This window comes from Cnephaeus nilssonii (assembly GCF_951640355.1).
Source record: "Cnephaeus nilssonii genome assembly, chromosome: 14".
Lineage (NCBI taxonomy): Eukaryota > Metazoa > Chordata > Mammalia > Chiroptera > Vespertilionidae > Cnephaeus > Cnephaeus nilssonii.
Genome location: NC_137085.1, coordinates 33,629,124 through 33,649,931, shown reverse-complemented (window position 1 = coordinate 33,649,931; position 20,808 = coordinate 33,629,124). Strand labels below are relative to the sequence as shown.

Below are 20,808 nucleotides of genomic sequence, written 5' to 3'. Positions count from 1 at the left end.
AAATATTAAAATATTCCACAATGGTTTTCCATAAACTAAGTTGTGAAGGCTTGTAGGCAAACCACCAACTCCCACAGCAGAGGTAAGTTCCATTTCAGCTTTTCTAACTAATCAGATTTTCTCTGTTGACTAGTTTTCTATCCAAATAATTCATTGTTTTTTATTTTCCATTGAGAAGAAGTACATGAGCTGCTTTAAAAAAATGCTGGTCAATCAATTTCTGCTTAAAACTCCCATATCAGGGTGTCTGTTCCTTTGAGCCCATTTTTCTAATGAGCCAAGGCTCACTTTCCCTCATCTCTCCCAAAGATCATAATGGCCATCCTGCCTTTAAGTGAAGTTATTAGCATTTCTAGGTTTTAACTTGTTAATCATGGCATTTCCTCATGCAATTGCCTCACCTAGCCAATACATAGTAATAATAGTAATTAATAAAAATAACATACCATGTACTCAGGATATATCATTTATTAAACATTTGCATATCTTTTCTCTAATTCTCATATCAACCCTACATGTAGGTATTGTTATCTGTTTTAACAATCAGGACAGAGAGAGAGGCTCAGTAACTTGATCAACATCACACAGCTGATTAACCAGCAGAGATGTGATTCAATTCATATCTTTCTGAGTGCAAAGTCTATGCACTTTTGTGCAGCAACTGCTCAGAAACCTATGTGGAAGCTATGCTCACATTGTAACCTCAAAATCAAAAGGCTATATAATAGTTGTGTGGTGCAGGGGGAAAACAGAACTATTCAGACAGCCCCCTAAGACAGTTTGTTTTGGGGGTCATGATCCACATTTTTTCCACTAATCTACTACCCACGTCTGAACTAAAAAATAAACTAAACCAAGTCAAAATATAAAGAACAATGAAGCACATTAACCTAACGACTTGTCTTTTTTAACTTAAAAAAATAATTTCAGACAGATGGAAAACTTGCAAAGATGGTATAACTTTCACCCATCTTCCCCAATGTTAGCATCTTATATAACCACAGTACAATAGTCAAAATTTTAAAACTAATGTTAACACAATACCATTAACTAAAGTGCAGACTTAAACCAATTTTCTCACTACTGACACTTGTCTCTGTTCCAGAATCTAATCCTAGACCCAACCTTGCCTTAGAGGCATCGCTCTAAACTGTGAGTTTTCCCATCTTTCCTTGCCTTTCATGACCTTAACACTTTTGAAGAATATTGGTAAGTCACTTTGGAGACTGTCTCTCACTTTAGCTTGTCTGATGTTTTCTCAGAGTTTGAATGAGGTTATGCACTCTTGGGAAGAACATTGTAGAGACTGTGCCCTTCCCAGTGCATGGTATCAGGAGTAGGTGCTGTTGGTACATCTTTTTACTGGAGATGTTAGCCTTGATAGCTTGGTTAAAATGTTGTCTGCCAGGTTTCTCCACTGTAGAGTTACCTTTTTCCCCTTGTTATTAACAAATATGAGGGAAGGCAGATTCTTTGAAACAAGTTTCTCAAGCTTTTGTCCACTAATTTTAGCATTCATCCATAGACCTTGCCCACAACAATTATGGTTGTGGTGTTCTAACACCAGTTTCCTATTTCTATCATTCCTTGTACATTTATTAATTGCAATTCTTCTGTAAGGACGAGCTGCCCCTTCTCCCTCTTTTTATTTATTCAGTTATCTTGTTTATATCATTATGGACTCGTGGATCTTTATTTTATTCCAGGGATTATAATTCCATTCTATTGTTATTTATTTTTGCTGCTCCTATTGTTCCAGGTTGGGCCACTGGAAGTTCTTCCAGGTTGGCTCTGGGCCTTTCCTAGGGCCCTACCTTTTAGCTTTATGAGCACGTCCTTACTTTCTGGCAGCACAAGATGCTTCAGAGTCATCTCGTGATTTCCCTATGCCAGCCCTAGAATCAGCCATTTCTGCAAGGAGCTTGTTACTTTTATTGGAGAATGTATTAGAAACCAATGTCACTGCTTGTAGGCCATCTCGGGGGAGAGAACCTATAAATATATGTATGTGTACTAGCCCACATATATACACACTTATATTTATTTCTATATCTATCTATGAATGTTTTTTAAAAAATCATGAGTTCATATTGATATCTCTGGTTCCAATTCTAAACGCTTCTCTTAATGTTTTATTCAATATCTCCCCAATGAGTCAAGAGAAATGAAAAAGACTAATGCATTTAAGTCATTTCCAGTTATTGTCTAGGCAATGGGTCAGCAAACTATGGCCAAACGCCTATTTTTTGTAAAACACTTTACTGGGAAAAAAGGGGTGTTTTTTTTTGGAACACAGCCACATCCATTACTTTGGATATTATCTATGGCTGCTTTCCATAATTGAAAGAATAATTGAGTAATTACGACAGAGGTCACAAAGCTGAAAATATTTTCAATATGCTCCTTTACAGAAAAGGTTACAGATCCCTGATCTAGACTGTTTCCAATTTTCATGTGAGAGATGAAATGGAAAGAATGTGGGTTAAAATCCCATCCTTCCTCCAACAATTACTAGCCACGTGGCCTTCGGCAAGCCACTGACCCTTTCTGTGCCTCAGTTTCCCTCTTCCTTACAATGTTTTAGGGAAGACTAGAGACTATGTGAGTAAAATTTCTGGCACATTATAGATGATCAACTAATGGTAGTTAGAATGACTTCTATAGGTTAGCTGTTTATAATTTAAAATGGGATTTTGCACACACACATATCCAAACTATTTTGAGTGGTGGTTAGATTATTAATATAGTGCACAGAATCTGTTTGGCATATAGGGGTTAGAGTTTAAACCATAATCCTTAACTCAAATACTCTTGTCACTTACTAGCTGTGAGAACTTGGATGAATAACAATGTCTTTGAGCCTGTTTCTCCATACAAGGATAGTATCTTCATAGGCCATTAGAAATTATGTCTATGTGTCTCTATGCCATGGTCCCCAACACTAACAGAAGACCAAAGCTGGGATGGCGGTATCAAAAGTAGACTCAGGATGTATTAGAATACCTGTGCCTGGCCCTAGACCCAGGATTCTGATTCGGGAGATCTAGAATACGGTCCACACTAAGGTTGTTCACAAACACCCAAGGGGATTTTGTTGCAGAACCAGGTCTGAGAACCACTGTTAATCAGTAGTAAATGCCACACAAATCCTCTCTGTGATCTCATGTCAGCCCTACATCCTCATCAGTGTCTCCTGCCTTCCTCTCACTCAGATAAATGCCGGGCCCATTAAAGGGTTCCTGCAAGTGCTGCAGGAAAGCAAAACCTCCTTCTCCTAAGCCACGATACTGTATCCCTTTATAGGAGACTAGAGGCCCAGTGCATGAAATTTGTGCATGGCAGGGGGAGGTGGGGTGGGTGCGTGTGTCCCTCAGCCCAGCCTGCACCCTCTCCAATCTGGGATCCCTCTCACAATCCAGGATTGCTAGCTCCCAACTGCCCGCCTGCCTGCCTACCTGATTGCCCCTAACCACTTCTGCCTGCCAGCCTAATCACCCCCTAACCACTCCCCTGCCAGCCTGATTGACACCTAACTGCTTCCCTGCCGACCCAATTGCCCCTAACTGCCCTCCCCTGCAGGCCTGGTCGCCCCCAACTGCCCTCCCCTGCTGGCCCGGTCACCCCTAACTTCCCTGCCTTGCCAACCTGGTCGCCCCTAAGTGTCCTCCCTTGCTGGCCTGGTCCCTCCCAACTGCCCTCCCCTGCAGGCCTGATCACCCCCAAATGCCCTCCCTTGCAGGCCTGGTCCCTCCCAACTGCCCTCCCCCGCTGGCCTGATCGCCCACAACTGCCCTCCCCTGCTGGCCATCTTGTGGCAGCCATCTTGTGTCCACATGGGGTGGCCATCTTGTGTTGGAGTGATGGTCAATTTGCATATTACCTCTTTATTATATAGGATTAGGTCCTACTGCACTCCAAGAGCCTATTAAGATTCTCCATGTTTCAGGAGAAAATCTAGTCTATCCCTCAAACCTCCTCCTCCCTCATTGTTCTCATTGCATTAGGTCAGTCAACACAAAATCAAGGACCAGGTAGTGTTCTATGGAGGTGAAAGGGGACAGGAAGATGGCCAGGGACACTGGTAAGAAGGAAAGAAAATTAAAGAAGTCTGAGGGGTCCTGTCCTCCTATCCCTGACTGCCCCCAGCTGAGCCTTTCCCAGATTGCCCTGATTGGCAGTGGGACAGGGTAACAAGCAGATACAGAGCCTCCTAACCCATATCTTGGATCCACAGCAGCCGTGTGGAAGGGGAATCCCCAGGTAGTGGGAGCTGAGGTGGAGATTCCTGGGGCCGTTTGGATGTGAGGAGCATACATCACTGTGACTGACACATCCCATGCCTGAACACAATTAGGCTGGTACATTACTCCTAAGGCAAGACTCCCCTGCTCACGCTTAAGCATCAACAGAAACCAGAAAGAAGAGGTGTGTCTAAGAGGAGGAATATAATGAAGGCTGTCAAATATAGTGGGTCCCGAGGAGCAGCTTTCAAAGTATCTTAACCCTTCATCTGCCAAAGCTTTTTTAAACTGAGGGGGCATAAAATTAAAGTGTACATTTCAGTGGCATTTTGTATATTCACCATGTTGTATAGCCACCACCTATCAAGTTCCAAATGTTTTCATTATCCCAAAAGAAAACCTTGTACCCATTATGCAGTCTCCCGTGTACCAGTAGCTTTTTGTAGTGAGACATGGTTTTGAAGGGCACAGGAACATTTTGTCTTCAACCAGGTGGGAGCAACTCCTGAAAAGGCCTAAGTAAGTATTCTCTTCTCTTGCCCCACCCAGTCCAGTGGGAACAATGCCAGTCCCTCCCCCCCCCTCTCTCTCTCTCTCTCTCACACACACACACACACACACACACACACACACACACACACACACACCCCAGGCTGGTCGGTTTCATGTAGTCAACCATCAATAACCATGAGAACATGAGAACAAGAGTGCATCACGATTGTTCTGAGAGAAAACTCTTCAGCACCCCACAGCCCGAGTGACTCCCCCAAATGTGTCCAAACAGAGGTCAGCTCTTACCCGCTGCTTCTCTGGGTCCACGTAACGAATGCCGAAGTAGTCCTTCTCCAGCAAGCTGTAGTAGTTGCAGATGTGGTCAATAAGAAACTGCCCTTTGGTCTCCCTCTGCAAAGGAAACACATTGATGTTTCAGCCAGAGCTCACCTGGTGCATCCATGCTAACATGTGCCAATTCACCCCAATAGGCCTGTGCTTAGCAAAATGGATCCATTCACTCCAGTTCCTGCAGCTGAGGCTTCCAAACTTGGCCTACAATCCGCAGTGAGAAATACATTACACACACACACACACACACATACACACACACACACACACACACACACACACACACAACCAAAGGAACACCATGAGCCATTACACACAAACACACCTCAAAGGAACATCACATATGCAAAGCACTCTAATTTGTTCTATCTTATTCTATTATATGCCGTTTAATTTTTTCTAATGCCATTTATGATTCATAACACTGGTTTCACAACTCAATACCTAGTGGAAACCCATAGTTTGCAAAACCACATATGATGCACCTGACTGCTCCAACTGCTCTGTAGGTATTCATTCATCCACTATCCTATGAGAAAGGTCTCCATTTCACATCTGAAGAAAGGGAGGCACAAACAGGCTCAGTGGTTTGCCCAAAGTCACACAACATCTATAGAGCAAGGCAGGATTTAATCCAGAACACCAAACTGTAGAGCCTGGCTCCTACTGTGCCACTTCCTCTCGCCAGAGCATTGGTGAGTCCACTGAGACTGCTAGAAGGGAGGGTCTACAAGGCAGAGAAACACAATGAATGTTATCGGACAGAACAGGCCTCACAGCCATCTTATCACATCCATAAATCAACACAGAAATGCACTGTAGGAGACTGTGGGGAGCTCAGGACTGGGATTCAAAGACAAGGCCGGGTGACCTTGGCAAACTCCTCAGCAGTAAAATAAGTTGGTTGGACTAGGTGATTTCTAACTTGGTTAGATTATTTTTCTTTCTAAAATTCTATGAGTTAGAGATGTGTCAGCCAGCCAAATCTGATTAAGACAAATACCATTACAACAAAACCTTTTTAGCAGCAAAGACTCTTCCAAGCCCTCATCAGGATATTTGATAAGATAAGTTTCTGCTTCAATCAAAGTTGCTGACAGACCCATGGAATGTTTTGGGGATGGAATGTGACCTATAAAAATAAATTAAGAAACATTAAGCGAGCCTCTCCTCCAAATCCACTAAAAGTAATTTTGGAAGATCAGTTTGGTCTATGTTACATGGTTATCTTTTCATTAGAAAGTAGTACCATCAGTTTGGGAAACTGATGAAAAAGCCACTTTCGGGCCTTGGATGCACCACATTGAATGAAAAGACTGGGGCTTTTAAACTCAGATTGTGAAATGAAACCTCAATTTTCCTGAAATCACTTCTGAATTTAATTTCCAATGAACCTTGAGCCTTTACTTCCTTTCTGAGAGAACCCATTTGATGTAGCCCAAAAGTAACAAAACATCAAAAGGAAATTCGCTTTTAGATTTCTGTAATTGTTTTTAAGCCAGGAGGCCCAAATGACCAACTATATCTAATGACAGCTAAAGCCAATGCCCAGAATACAACAAATGGATTTAGTCCCTTTCACAGGTTTATTCTGTAACCCATCCATTTTAAAGAGGCTGCTGCAGGATCAAATCACTGGGCATAACATGAGCTCATCATTTCATGATGGGTTGTCAAAAGCTTTCTGCAGCATTGACTATGGTGAACTACCCCCACGATATGCGAGACAAGGTCTGTAGGTCAAGGCAATGCCATGCAGTGAGGTGGGATTGAGCAGACCTTGATTTTGCATGACAGCTACTACTAATATTCTGCCCTGAAGATGTATTGCAAAGCACCACAAAGATCTTTTTTAATAATTAAACACAACAATCAATACACACTCTCTGGCAATATCCCCTTAAACTACCTGAGACCCTTGAGAGAAGGAGATGCCACTGCAGACAATGTGGCGACTGCAGTGTGCAAGTGTGGCTGAAGCCGGGATCAATGCCTTCCACAAAGCAAATGAGGCCAGTTCCCACTTCCAGGCCACCAGGTGGGTTCTAGGTCCATTCCTCAAAGCACCTCCCGCAGACCAGCAATCCCCAGAGCAGTGGCTCAGCAGCCCCTGGAGGGAGCTTGTTAGAAACAGAATCTCAGGCACTGCCCTGGACCTACTGAACCTAACCTGCATTTTTTTAAATTTTATTTTATTATTTAAAGTATTGCAAGTAGTAGTACATATGTCTCATTTTTCCCCCATTGACCTTCCCCCGGCCTTCCCTACCCACCAACCAGCACATGCCCTCACCCCAACCCTTCTCCCCACCTCCACCCCCCACCCCCCCGCCCCAGTGTAAGATCCTCCGATTAGTCACATGCTCATTCAAGTTTGAGCAGCATTGGTCTAGGAGAGTACCTCGACCTTGGAGAAGTGCAAAAATTGTGCCTGTCTCCAGAAGTCACTAGGGAAACAGAAGCCACTTTCCCCTTTGAGTTTTCTGAGTTGAAGAATAGTCTTTCCCCACCTTGAGAACACAAACTGCCCCTGCATCCACAGGCTGCCAGCCAGCCTCGTCATCCCGAGACGCTTCGTGTCTCTGCTCTGAGCCAAGGCACCAGCTCACAGCCTCACATTCTATCCTGCTCTGTTCCACTCCTGCCTGGAAATCCGGACCATGTTCTTAAGCCATTTAAGTTCTTATTATTGGTATTTCTGTGCACTAAACCCAGGTCTTGCACTAAACAGAAGGCCACCCAGGCTCAATCCGAGGGTTAGTTGTGCTCACTCAGGGACAGGTGTGTGAAGGTCAGAAGTCCAGCTGCCAGCCTCCCCCCCCCCACACACACACACACACACACACCTCACTGCAGAGGAGGGCTTGGAGGAGAACACTGGTTCTGCCCCCACCTCCTACCCCTTGACCTCCACTTGCTTCTCCTGAGGTTTCTAGGGTGGAGGCCATTGTCTACCACCCTGTCCTGCTGCTTAAGCCAGTGCCCGGCACACTGGATGTCCCTGAATAAAAAAAATGTAGCGTTGCTTTCTCTCATGGAAAACCTGGGGTCTGGGAACTAACAGGGTACCTCAGGCAAGACAGTTAAGTCCTTGTATTGGAGGTTCCTCAAACATAGTGGAATTAGCCAACTGTCACCTAAATCCTCCAAGGTCTATGGGGAGAAATGGTAATCAAAGGTTTCAAGTATAGGGACTTCTTTTTTATGTCAACATTCTGTTGATTCTCTCATAAGATAGCAGTTTCAACAGCAACTGAATAGGGCAACGGAATCAAGCAGCTAATATAAATTCTTTAGAGCTGTTACCTAAGTTGTGTTTTATTAATCATAATATTTTATAGACATGAGAAACAGTAGGACATAAATATGTGAGCAGGGCCTCAGAAGGATGTTATGAGCCATGCCTCAGGAAAGTGCCTCAGGCATAGACTTTTGATGCTATCTCTAAATGAAGCTATCTAGTCTCAAAAATGTACTGACATGGTTGATAAAAACAGTCTGTTCACCACACACACTTAAATGTGTGTCCCTATACTGGTCCCCCACCACCTGTAGTGCACTATGACCATAAAGTCTGCGGGAGCTCAGTCCCAGCTACCTGTCCCCTGGAGTGTGAACCCTACTGCCCACCACACTCCCACCTACCATCTTCCACATCTTCCATTTCCCACTCCTCCCTAACCCCTGCAGGAATCTGAGTTTTCAACCTTGAGCTGAGGCAAGCTAGGTGCTTTTGAAATGGTTCCTTGAAAGAGTTTTCTTTTGAAGTGCTTGGGAGCATCCTCAAAGCCAGGAGACACCCTCAGTGGACACAGCTTTGAGTTGCTCTGTAAGAGTCCTATGACCTGTGGGATGCAGAAGGACCTGACACAGACCAGACTTTAGGGAGGATCACTAGGATGAGGGCAACAGGCAATAGTCAGAAATCAGGAGCACAGACCTGGGACACTGGGAACAGCTCATCCTGGGGTTGGCACTATGCCCCTAGAAACCCCCTCGACAAGCAGAAGTGGGACTGCCAGACCTCTTTCTGATAATAAAGGTTCCTGCTCAAAGGGCCCCATTTCCCGGCACCTTGTGTTCACAGGAGTTCTCTTGAGAAGCAGCGGCCTCCATGGATGCACATGTAATTCATACATTTCTTGTATGAGTTAAGGGACTCAATCCATTGACCTTCGTGGGCAGAAGAACAAGAAATAGTAATGAGAAACTGGTGAACAAAATGGTTCTGCTTCTATTGTGAGGGACAGTATTTGTTAATTTAAGAAAGATTGTGTCTTGGTTGAACAGCATAAAAATGCTCTTTTTAATCTCTGCTAAAAAAATTCAAACATATGTGTTAATTCATACATCTTGTTATGGTAGGCACCACAGCCTTAACCAAAACAAAGCATCTCTTGAGAAAAAAATTAGCTTTTATAATTGGATTTTAAATAGCATATGATACCCTGCTTTGTTAATTGTTCCTTCCCACTGCAGACAGTAACTGGTATTTGAGTTTGGCTGTGACATAAATTCAGAAAGTTGCATCCTTATAAAATAGTGAAGAAATAAATACTAAAGCTGTTTAAATGTGGAGAAATGTAAAGGAAACAGGAATACAGGAATCCCTTGTGATTGAGTCTACAGTGGAATCACACAGAAATTAAATGTTGCTTTGATTTGTTTCCTTCAACTATTTTCAACATGAAAGATAAAACCAAGACTTAGAGAAGCCCAAGTACCTAATTCTGAATACACATCTGTTATGTAGCAATAATCAGCAAAGTGTGGCTAAGATAATTGAAATATAGGCTAGATTGATTAAAGGCATTTTTGTGCACAATAAATATTAATAAGTTGGGGAAAGGGAAGGGTATGGCTATGACTGACTTAAAAACCAAAAAATAAAAAGCATCAAAGATAGACACTCATTGGAAAAAAAGAAACACACAAGACAGTTGCCTGAAAGTAAGCATCCGGCTACAAAATAAAGGCAAGACACAAGGGGCTGCCTAGCCCAACCATTCCCTTTGGTAGAGAGTCAAAACCCAAGTGCCCATCTCAAGTCCATGGCAGCCCCTACACTCCCTGAGAAGACAGAAAAACACTGTCATCCTCATAGCAAGAAGCTTTCAGTATCAAGGAGAAGGATAAAGAGCCCTGAGGAAGAAAGACAAAGAAACCGTGAGTCCTTGAGAAGATGAAGCAGCCAGAGCGCTTTGGCCACTCCATCGTCTGGGTCCTGAATGGGGTCTTGTTAAGGAGAGTCCCAGTGAAAGAAGGAAGCAGGGTGGGTTGGCGTAGGTAATGTATCTTCCTCTTTTTTTGGGGGGAAGGGGGGTCATCTTTGTTGTTGGAAGTATTACAGATGTCCGCCTTTTTTCCCCATTGACCCCTTCTAGCCCTCTTGCCCCCACCCCCATTCCAGGCCTTCACCACACTATTGTCTGTGTCCATAGGTTATGCATATGTTCAAGTTCTTTGATTAATCTCTTCCCACCCACTCTGTTTTTCTTCTGGGTGTTTTCCACCTCCAGGACCCCTCCTTGTTCCGTGGCTTTCTTCTTTAAAATGCCCATGTGTCTGTGCTTGGGCACAGGGCTGTTTCTCCCCTGGCAGGCACCCTAGTGCTTAAAGAATCACATGTGCTGTGTCAGCTCATCTTAGTTTCTGCCACTGCTCAGTGCTCAACAGGTTCTCCCATCCCCACTTTTTCTTCTTCCCGTTTCAGGCTCTAATACCATGGCCATGCCCAACTCTTGAAGGCATTGGCTTCTGAGTAATTTTGAAGTTTTAAATTTTCAATTAAGTGGTGTTTGTGTTTTATCCCGAGCTAAGGAAACCAATTACACATCAAACCCCTTCAGAGTCCTATCTGTGGAGACCCTTGGGCCGAGGAGTCCCATGATGTCTACATATCCATCCCACACTGGAGGCAAAAGCAGTTCTGAGAATTATCTGAGAATCATCCTACAGGGCAGCTCTTGGCCCACCTGAGATGGGGAGATAAAGCAGCCAGAACAAGAATTGTTGAATGGTTTATAAAGAAATTCAAAAACACCCGACTGGCTCGGTCACCAGTAGGGGCCGTGCAGGAGGCAGCTGATCAGTGATTCTCTCTCATTATTGATGTTTCTATCTCTCTCCCCCTCTCCCTTCCTCTGAAATCAATTTAAAAAAAAATTTTTAAGAAATTCAAAACCACTTATACAACTAGGCTTTGCTCAGGTAGGAGGAAAACCTTCATCCTGGACCATTAAAAAAGAAAACTAAAGGACAGAGAGATAAATTTAAGAGAAGATTGTACACCTGTAGCCCTAATGTATCCATGGGAGTCCATGTGACTTAGTCTTTTCATAACTCGGACACATTTAGAGAGGAGAAGGTCAATATTAAAAGTACTCACAAAGAATTTCAATTCTTCATTATTACTTTTTAAGGAACATTAAAGAGAACCCAAGGTTTCACCCACAACATTTCCTCAAAGTTCTTTAGCTTCTCCAAATGACCTAGTAATCTCCAGGTACTGTGAAACTCACCCAAATTCCCTCCCCAACACCAAACTCACAAGTCTTTATCTTTTATCTCCCCATCCCCTACCTCTCCCCTATTAATATATAGGTTGGTGCCCTCATTTATAGCAAGAAACAATCTTTGCAAGATAGATGAGGAAGAAACTGAGAAGGGCGAAGGCAGAAGGGTGGCTTGAACATGCAGTTTTCAAGAACTACAGAAGGAATGCAGTTCTAAAGGGCACTTTGCAATGGCCCAATGCATGTCACTATCATATTCAGTGTAGCTTGCCCAAGAAGCATTCTGAGAAAGTTGAGAAGATTGGGAATGGAGCAGGCTGGGCAGGGAAAGAGGAAACCCCACCGGACAATAGATGAGTCCAGAATGTCTTCCACTCCTTTGCACGTACATTTCTAGACCTTGCTATTTCACGGGAAGTTAAAATTCAGTGTGGTGAGTAGTATGACAAAGCCACAAACACAACAGGAATAGCAGCTACAACTTACTGTCAACTATAAACGAGGGCCAGTAAGAACTGAACAGAGACTGTCACTCACTCCTCCCCACAACCCTAGCACCAGCCTTATTCGGGTGATGACTTTCTAGAAATGCATGACTTCCACCCACCTCCATTCCTAATGCTTCCAAGCTGCATATTTCTCTCCCAAACTCAACTCCTCCTTCTGGCAAAGGACCAAGCCAGCATGGTCCATAATTTCCACTCTGTGAGGGCATGATGCTTCACTTCAATAGTGTCATTCTAGAAGATTCTCATATTAGAAGTCAAGCAGTTAGTTGGCCTATAGCCCACACAGTCCCTGAAACAGCCCTCTGTGTGCTCGGGGGATTCCTGCACACACATGCACACACACACACACAAATGATGTGTCAAATATTTGAAGACTTAAGGGTGTGGGCTGGGTTCCCCGACTATCACACTCCCCCTTTTCTTTGAGTGATTAGGCACAGAGGAGGAAAAACATCTTGGTTAAATTTACATCTCTTCTGACTACACAGCAACCCAAGCTAAGAGTGTGTGTGTGTGTGTGTGTGTGTGTGTGTGTGTGTGTGTGTGTGTGTGTTTAATGAATCTAAAAATATAGACAATGATTGATATGAATTTTAATGGCCACTATTAGCTATTATAAAGTAACTTTTGTCTTCAACTCTCCTCTCCCTTTGTTTTTCTTTGACTCTCTGCAGCAGATAACAGCTTCCTGAAGGAAGGAAAATATCAGATGCAATATACCAGCTCTTTACACCCAGCTCTTTTCCTCCTACCTGTTGTCCATTGTTTAGTAATGCACAACACAATCTGATGCTAATGTATAAACCCATAAGAATGCACAGAAACTGCTCAAAAATAAGTATAACAGTGAGAACCTCTTCAGGATTTCACTCTTTAAAAAGCAGGCAAAAGATATTCAAGACAACAGAATTTTTAAAAGTCATAAGGTGGAATAAAAGATTCTGGTAAAATTCCTGCTTTTACCCATGTGCATATTTATATTCATGCATTTATAGTATATACACTTTAATAGCTGATTCTATTACATTTTGAAAATGAAATGTATTTTAATAAACACTGCCTTTATAATTATTTAAAGTGTGTATTATTTTTGGGACACGCTGTATATACATATAGACATGAAGAATAAAGGCTAAAAGGCTACATGTTGATGGTGGTATTGTGAGAGATGAGAGTCAGATTATTTTTAGTTTTTCTTTGTGCCTATTTGTATTTTCTAGCTTATTTCATTTAGCATAATAATCTCCAGGTCCATCCATACAAAAGGTTAAGATTTTCTTCTTTTTTAAGGCTGCATAGTATTCCTTTGTATAAATGTACCACAGCTACTCCATTCCATTGGACACCCATTTATTAAGCTCCTAATTGCTCTCTGACTGTGTCTCTGCCTTGTCCCCAAATTTCTGCCCTCCCAAGGGGAAAATAAACTCTCCATCAGTTGGGGAAAATCTCTACCAGCTTCTTCTCATGTTGGGACAAGAACTTTTGTTAAGAGAATGTGACTCCTCAAAGTGGCACAACACGTTTTTTTTTCTTTTTTCTTTTTTTTTTCTTTTATAGAGAGGAAGGGAGAGAGATAGAGAGTTAGAAACATCGATGAGAGAGAAACATTGATCAGCTGCCTCCTGCACACTCCCTCCTGGGGATGTGCCCACAACCAAGGTACATGCCCTTGACCGGAATCGAACCTGGGACCCTTGAGTCTACAGGCCGACGCTCTATCCACTGAGCCACACCGATCAGGGCGGCACAACACATTCTTGCGTGCAATTGCAACCACCGGAGTTTCTCAGTAATAGCCAACATTACATGTATTAGCTCATTTCATCTTCACAGTCACTTTGGTGGGTGCCACTGTTATTATCCCCCTATACAGATGGGGAAACAGAGGCTCAAACAACAAATAGGAGCTGAACCCAGGACTCGAACTGTCTTCTATGCCCAACACTTCTGCTCTTTCCACCAAGCTACAGGTCCTCAAACATTAGATGTAGAGAACACTTGTTTTTCAGTAAGCTCTCCGTTACCCAACCAACCAGTCTCTCACACAGTTTTCCTTGAGTGTTCAGTGGACTAAGTGTGAAAGTCATGGACAGATACCCACTCCTCAGTTTTCTACTGACAGCCTTTCCTCCAGCCTTCTCTCTCAGTATATGAGAACCCTCTTAATCTTGTTCTCACCACACTGGGGAAAGAACTGCCCCTGTGTCTTACTGATTTTTCACCAGGATCTTTCCTTTCACAAATGGAAGGACCAAGAAACCATAAATTCTCTTTCTGAAAACAACAGATGTGCTCCCTTCTACCTCAGACAGAATAATGAGGCCAGGCCAACCCAGAAGGGTGAGTTGCTTAGTAACTGGAATTACATATCCCTGTGCCCCAGAGGCAAATGGTGCCTTTGCTGACCCTCTGAGTGTTTCAGAACATGTTTCTTAGTGACACAGCTCCTCCCTGGGATGCCTCAGAAACATTTGGGGCAAGAGAGAAAAATCCTCATCTTCTCACCTTCCCCCAGGGCTGTAACATCACCTGCCCATTAGAGACCTGGCTAATTAAACAGTCAATTCCCATCTGTGTCTAAGGCTTCAGGTCATTCCCCTCCCAGGCTTTTGACAAAGTCATTTTTGAGTAGGTAAGATGAGGCTAACTGTAATAATTTCAGTTAATATAGTAGAGGTTCAACTTTTTAATGCTAGCCTGTTCACCCTCTGACAATGTATTAACCCTCACCTGGAACTGACTTCTTGGAATATTTTAGTGTGTAAAGCAGTGTCTACTGATGCAGGGAGGAAATGACTAGAGAGTAAGGAAGTTTCTGTTTACGGAGGCCTGCTATGTGCATGCTGGGTGCTTCACCTACAGTATCCCAGAGGAGGCTAGAATGAGGCTGGAGCAGAGTGAGCAAAAGGGGCAGAAGTAAATGAGGTCAGAGAAGTGAGGTAGCCAGATCCTATAGGACCAAGGAGAAGATGGGCCACAATCCCCACCAAATGATTCAACTCCCAATTCTAAGAAGGGGAAGAGGGGGAGAGGAGGGAGGGAGAGAGGGAGGAGGAAGTCCTCAAAAGTACAGGCCTTTACTCTGTCAGATATCCTTTTATAAAACCAGGTTGCCTTTTTGTCTAGGTGAGTGGAGAGGTGGGGGGGCTGGGGGGACCATAAACCTGAATTTCTTAATTTAATATCTTAGATAAGAAGTAAGCAGTTTTTAGACACAACTATTTCACTCAAACTATTACACATTATTTCATCTCATCAAAGAGTGGTAAATATTAATATGCAATTTTTTACCTCATTCATTTATCCATGTCAAATTTTGAATCTATATACAGAAATCTTCTATGAGCCAAGCAATCCATTCACATTTTATTTCAGGTTATTCATGATTCTTCAAAATTTGCACCATTTCCGGCATCAGTATATATACAGAAATGAAGTTTCTATCAGATCATCCTCAACACATCAGGCAGCACTGTTCTAGCGGCTTTTTCTTTAAGTAAATACTTCTGGCATACTTAGCCTATATAATAAAAGCCCAGTGACCGAAACGGCAGAACGACCAGAACAACCAGATCAGAACGACTGCGGCCCCTAGCCCAGGACAGCCCCGCCCCCCAGTGGGAACCCCCACCCCAATGAGGGGGCGTGGCCAGCCTGCAAACCGCCTGCAGCCCCTCCACCCAGCCAGCTCTGCCCCCCAGCAGGGACCCCCATCCCAATCCAGGGCTCCCATCAGGGCAGGCCAGCGGGCCCCCACCCATGCACCAGGCCTCTATCCTATATAATAAAAGGGTAATATGCAAATTGACCCTAATGGCAGAACGACCAGAACAACCACTGGACCAGTCACCATCGAGGTGCACTGACCACCTCTCAGTCCCTTTCCCCCAACTGGCAGGCTCTGATTGCCTGATGGTGAATGGGGAACCATGGGTGGATGGTGGGGGATGCAGGTGACACCAGGCCAAGGCCCCCGGCCTGCCTGTTGCCCCACACAGAGAGGGCAACCCGCAGTGGGGGTGTGGCTGACGAGCAGGCGGCAACAGCCAACCTTTAGGTCCCTTCCCTGGCTGTCAGGTACCCATCACCCAATGGCAAAAGGGGAACTGGGGGTGGGTGGCGGCGGGGGGTGGGGCCGGCTGCAGGCAGTGGGGGAAGATGGCCCTGATCGCAGGCCAGGCCTAGGGACCATCTCCGCACACAAATCTCGTGCACCTGGCCTCTAGTATAAAATAAAGTACACAAACCAAAAGTACATGGATAACTATGAATTTTTACAAAGTGAACAAATCTATATAACCACCATCCCGATCAAGCAGTAAAATACTTCTCACTCCTCAAAAGCCCCTTCATATCCTTCAGTCATTACCTCCCCACAAAAGTATCCCCTACTCATTTCTATCATCACTTTTGCCTGTTTCTGAACTTTAAGTGAATCGATTTCTACAGTATTGTTTTGCTTTAGTTCACCATAATTTGATATTCGTACATGTTGTTGTGTGAAGTCACCTATTCCATTATATAAATACTAGTAGCCCGTTTGCACGAAGATTCGTGCAATAGACCTTCATTCACCTGGCTGCCTGCACCAGTTTTCTGCCGGCACCAGGGACCCAGGCCTTGGCTGTGGCCACTGCCTTCTGCCTTTTTCAGGGTCGGGGCTTTCCTGGCCTTGGGCTCGCCGCACCCAGCGTCCCTGCTACCGATCGCAGGAGCCGACCCCCAGTGGTTTCCTGCGATCGGTGCAGGCTCCCCGCTGGTGCCCAAGGCCCGGAAAGCCTCGGCCCCTGGGACCCCCCCGGGAGCGGCGGGAGGAGCGGGATTGGCCCGGCCAAGCCCCCCCAAGGTGGCCGTTCGACCCGGAACCCCCAGGAGCGGCGGCATGGGCCCGGCCATGCCCCCCCGGGGTGCCGATCGCCGCAGGCACCCCCGGGAGCGGTGGCATGGGCCCGGCCACGCCCCCCCGGGGTGCCGATCGCCCCAGGCACCCCCGGAAGCGGTGGCATGGGCCCGGCCACGCCCCCCCGGGGTGCCGATCGCCCCAGGCACCCCGGGGAGTGGCGGCATGGGTCCGGCCACGCCCCCCTGGGGTGCCGATGGGCCCGGCCACGCCCCCCCGGGGTGCCGATGGCCCCAGGCACCCCGGGGAGTGGCGGCATGGGTCCGGCCACGCCCCCCTGGGGTGCCGATGGGCCCGGCCACGCCCCCCCGGGGTGCCGATGGCCCCAGGCACCCCGGGGAGCAGCAGCATGGGCCTGGCCACGCCCCCCCGGGGTGCCGATCGCCCCAGGCACCCCGGGGAGCAGCGGCATGGGCCCGGCCACGCCCCCCGGGGTGCGATCGCCCCAGGCACCCCCGGGAGCGGTGGCATGGGCCCGGCCACTGGGCACCGCCATCTTGATCTTCTCAACGGCGGATATGCCATCCGGAGTCCCGCCCCCAGCCTCCTGCTGGGCCAATCGTGGGCATAGCAGAGGTGCGGTCAATTTGCATGTTTCTCTATTATAAGGTAAGATACAATTCATCAATCTATTCTACTATGGATGGATATTTGGGTAGTTTCCAGTTATTAAAAACAAAGCTGCTATGAACATACTTGTACATATCTTTGGGAAACATATATAACTATTTCTACTGGGTGTATACATAGGAGCAGAATTACAAAGATTTACAGTATATGTATGTTTACCTTTAACAGATACTACCAGAGACCTTTCTAAAGTGGTTTTATTGATATACTCTCCACTGGCAGTGCACAAGTGTGTGTTTTTTTTTAACATGTTTAATATACCCTCTAGATACATATCCTAGAACTATTAAGTCAAACAGAAAGACAACCTTCTCCATACCAGTGTATTGTCTTCGCCATGACTGACTGGAGAGTAACCTTTGTGAGCAGCTCAAATATGTTCCCTAAATGATGCCCTGAACATATTTCAATGTCAAAATATGGTCCAAATAAAATCATTGCCATTAACAAGTAGCCTTCAATATTTAATAGGATACAAGTAACTCCACCCAAAAAGTCAATTCATTCAGCTACGTACAGCTATATTTTGAAATTAACTAATCCTATTGAGCGTACTAAAGTATAAATCCATCTTTTGAGGTGGCCAAGTGGTAAAAACTCTTAAAATTATGGATCCCCCAAAGTCATTTTTCTCTTACTTTATGAAATCTAGAGAACCAGCCATCTATTTTTCCAGTTGCCAGAGCAGAAAGTCATCTCAGTGGAGAACGTTGGCCCTACAGTTGCTGGCATCCATGCACAAAAATTAAGTGTGCTGGCCACTGAGGGGCAGAAATACAAGGACACGCCAGGCACTTACTAGTAAACATTCACAACAGCATGTTAGCTCTGCCATCTGCACGTCTGGTGGCTAGACACAGTGCATGGATCCTACTGCAATAAACAATACAGCTAAAAGTTGAACTCATAGAAACACAGTAGAATGATGGTTACCAGGGCGGAGATTAGGGGAAATGGGTAGGTGTAGGTAAAAGGGTACAAACTTTCAATAATACTATGAACAAGTTTTGGAGGTCTAATGTATAGTGTGGTGACTATAGTTAATACTACACTGTACACTTGAACTTTTCGAAGAGAGTAGATCTTATGTGTTCTCACCACACACACACACACACACACACACACACAAATAATACCATGTGAAGTGGTAGATAGGTTAATTAGCTTGATTGTGGTAATCATTTACAAAATATATATCAAAACATCACATTATATACCTTAAGTATATGCAACTTTTACTTATTAACCATATTTTAATAAAGCTGGGGGAAATTAAAGTAAAATAAGTAATAAAGCTTTTTGGTACTTCAGGCACTCACCCAAAAAAGAATCCAACTCTGAAAATATCTGTGACCTGCCCTCGCTGAAAGCCTGCTTCAGACTCACGATATTTAACAAAACCATACTGCCTGCCTGATCTTTAGCTTCACTGGGTTCTCCCAGTGTACTTATTTAGAGCAGGGATTTTCAACCGGTGTACCACAGAATTTTTAAAACATGCAATACCTGACTATTTAGTCAGGGGCACTAACCTCTTTTCCCTTAGATTGTCAAATTTTAAAAATGACAATGGACTGACCAGTGTGACTCAGTGGTTGAACGTCAACCCATGAACCAGGAGATCACTGTTTGATTCCAGGTCGGGCACAGGCCTGGGTTGTGGGTTCAATCCCCAGTGTGGGGCGTGCAAGAGACAGCCAATCAATGATTCTCTCTCATCATTGATGCTTCTCTCTCTCTCTCTCTCTCTCTCTCTCTCTCTCGCACTCTCTCTCTCTCTCTCTCTCTCCCTCTTCCTTCCTCTCTCTAAAAAAAATCAATTAAAAAAACATTTTTTAAAAATGTTTTCAAAAAGATACTGACAACAGCTAGCACAACAGTCATCTGGTGTGAATGAATCAAAATTGTATCTTTCCTTTTTGTCAGGTTGGCAAAAAACATTCTTTGGTGTGCTGCAGAATTTTAGTAATTTATATGTGCCATGAGATTTTTAAAAAGTTGAAAAGAACATCAGAAATCCATGGGCACAAACCTTATTACTCTAATTTCTCACAGAAGTGTCTTCACTCATCTCAATGATGACAGATAATTCCTTAACTCTCAGAGGAAGGCAATGAGAGAACTAAGTATTCAAGATTGACTACATTCTGCAAGAGATAAAGACATTGTCCATTATATTACCCAATGCCTGTGATAAGGTTTGATACAAATAATTCTTCCTAAAAATGATAGAATTGTAGTCCTACCAGGAACCACCCAGGAGGGCCATGCAAAGCATGGGGATTCCCTCTTGCTCTGTCTTTTAGAAAACTTAGAGTTAAGGTTTGTGCTCAAATGAAGTAACTGCACATCATGTGTGTGCACACACACGCACAAATTCAAAAGGCGAATCTATAGATAGTCGATTAGTGGTTGCCTGGGGCCAGGCGTGGGAAGAGGGCGTGACTGCAAAAAGGCAGGAGATTTCTTTTCTGGGTGATGGAAATGCTCTACAATTAGATTGTGGGGATGGGTACAGAACTCCAAGTTTGTTTTAAAAATCATTGAACTGTAGTCTTAAAATGAGTAAATTTAATGGTATGTGAATTATACTTCAGTAAAGCTGTTTTTTACAAATCAATCCAAGATGGATCGTGGACATAAAATCTGAAAAGTAAAACAAACTCTGTGAGCAAATACCAGAATATCATTATGATCTTGGAGCAGGCAGAGATTTTTATTAAATAGAATATAAATGCTAAAACAAACTTCATTTGAATTAAGAATGCTTGTTAGACAAAGGACGTCATTAAGATTCTGGAGAAGTAAGCCACAGGCTGGGAAGAGATATCTGCTTATAGTATCTGGACAAAAATACTTACACCTGATAAGATTTATGTCCAGAATATATTTTTAAGACACTCCTACAAATAAACAAAAAGACCAACAACCTGATTTTTAAATAGCAACAGACATAACAGGTAGTTCATGAAATAAGATGTAATGTCCATTTGGCCAATCCACATGCAAAGGTACACAAATGCCATGCTCATCCCAATCCCTACTTCCGTGTCTCTACACCTTTCAATTTGTTTGATGATGTTTCTCTTTATGTTTTGATATTCACATCTGCCATAATCCCAACAGGAAGCAAATGGCACACTAATTTAGAATATTTCAAGAAGGTT

At 44.1% G+C, this 20,808-nt stretch overlaps 1 protein-coding gene across 1 annotated transcript in view; it reads right to left on the bottom strand.

Moving 5' to 3' along the window:
* Nucleotides 1-20,808, bottom strand: part of FRMD3 (FERM domain containing 3) — a gene marked incomplete at its 5' end in the record, with an annotated part of 240,885 nt that overhangs the window by 113,846 nt on the left and 106,231 nt on the right. The window contains one exon of the mRNA XM_079791284.1: nucleotides 5,040-5,144. Coding sequence (XP_079647410.1) covers nucleotides 5,040-5,144 — 105 coding nt within the window. The remainder of the gene's footprint in view (nucleotides 1-5,039; nucleotides 5,145-20,808) is intronic.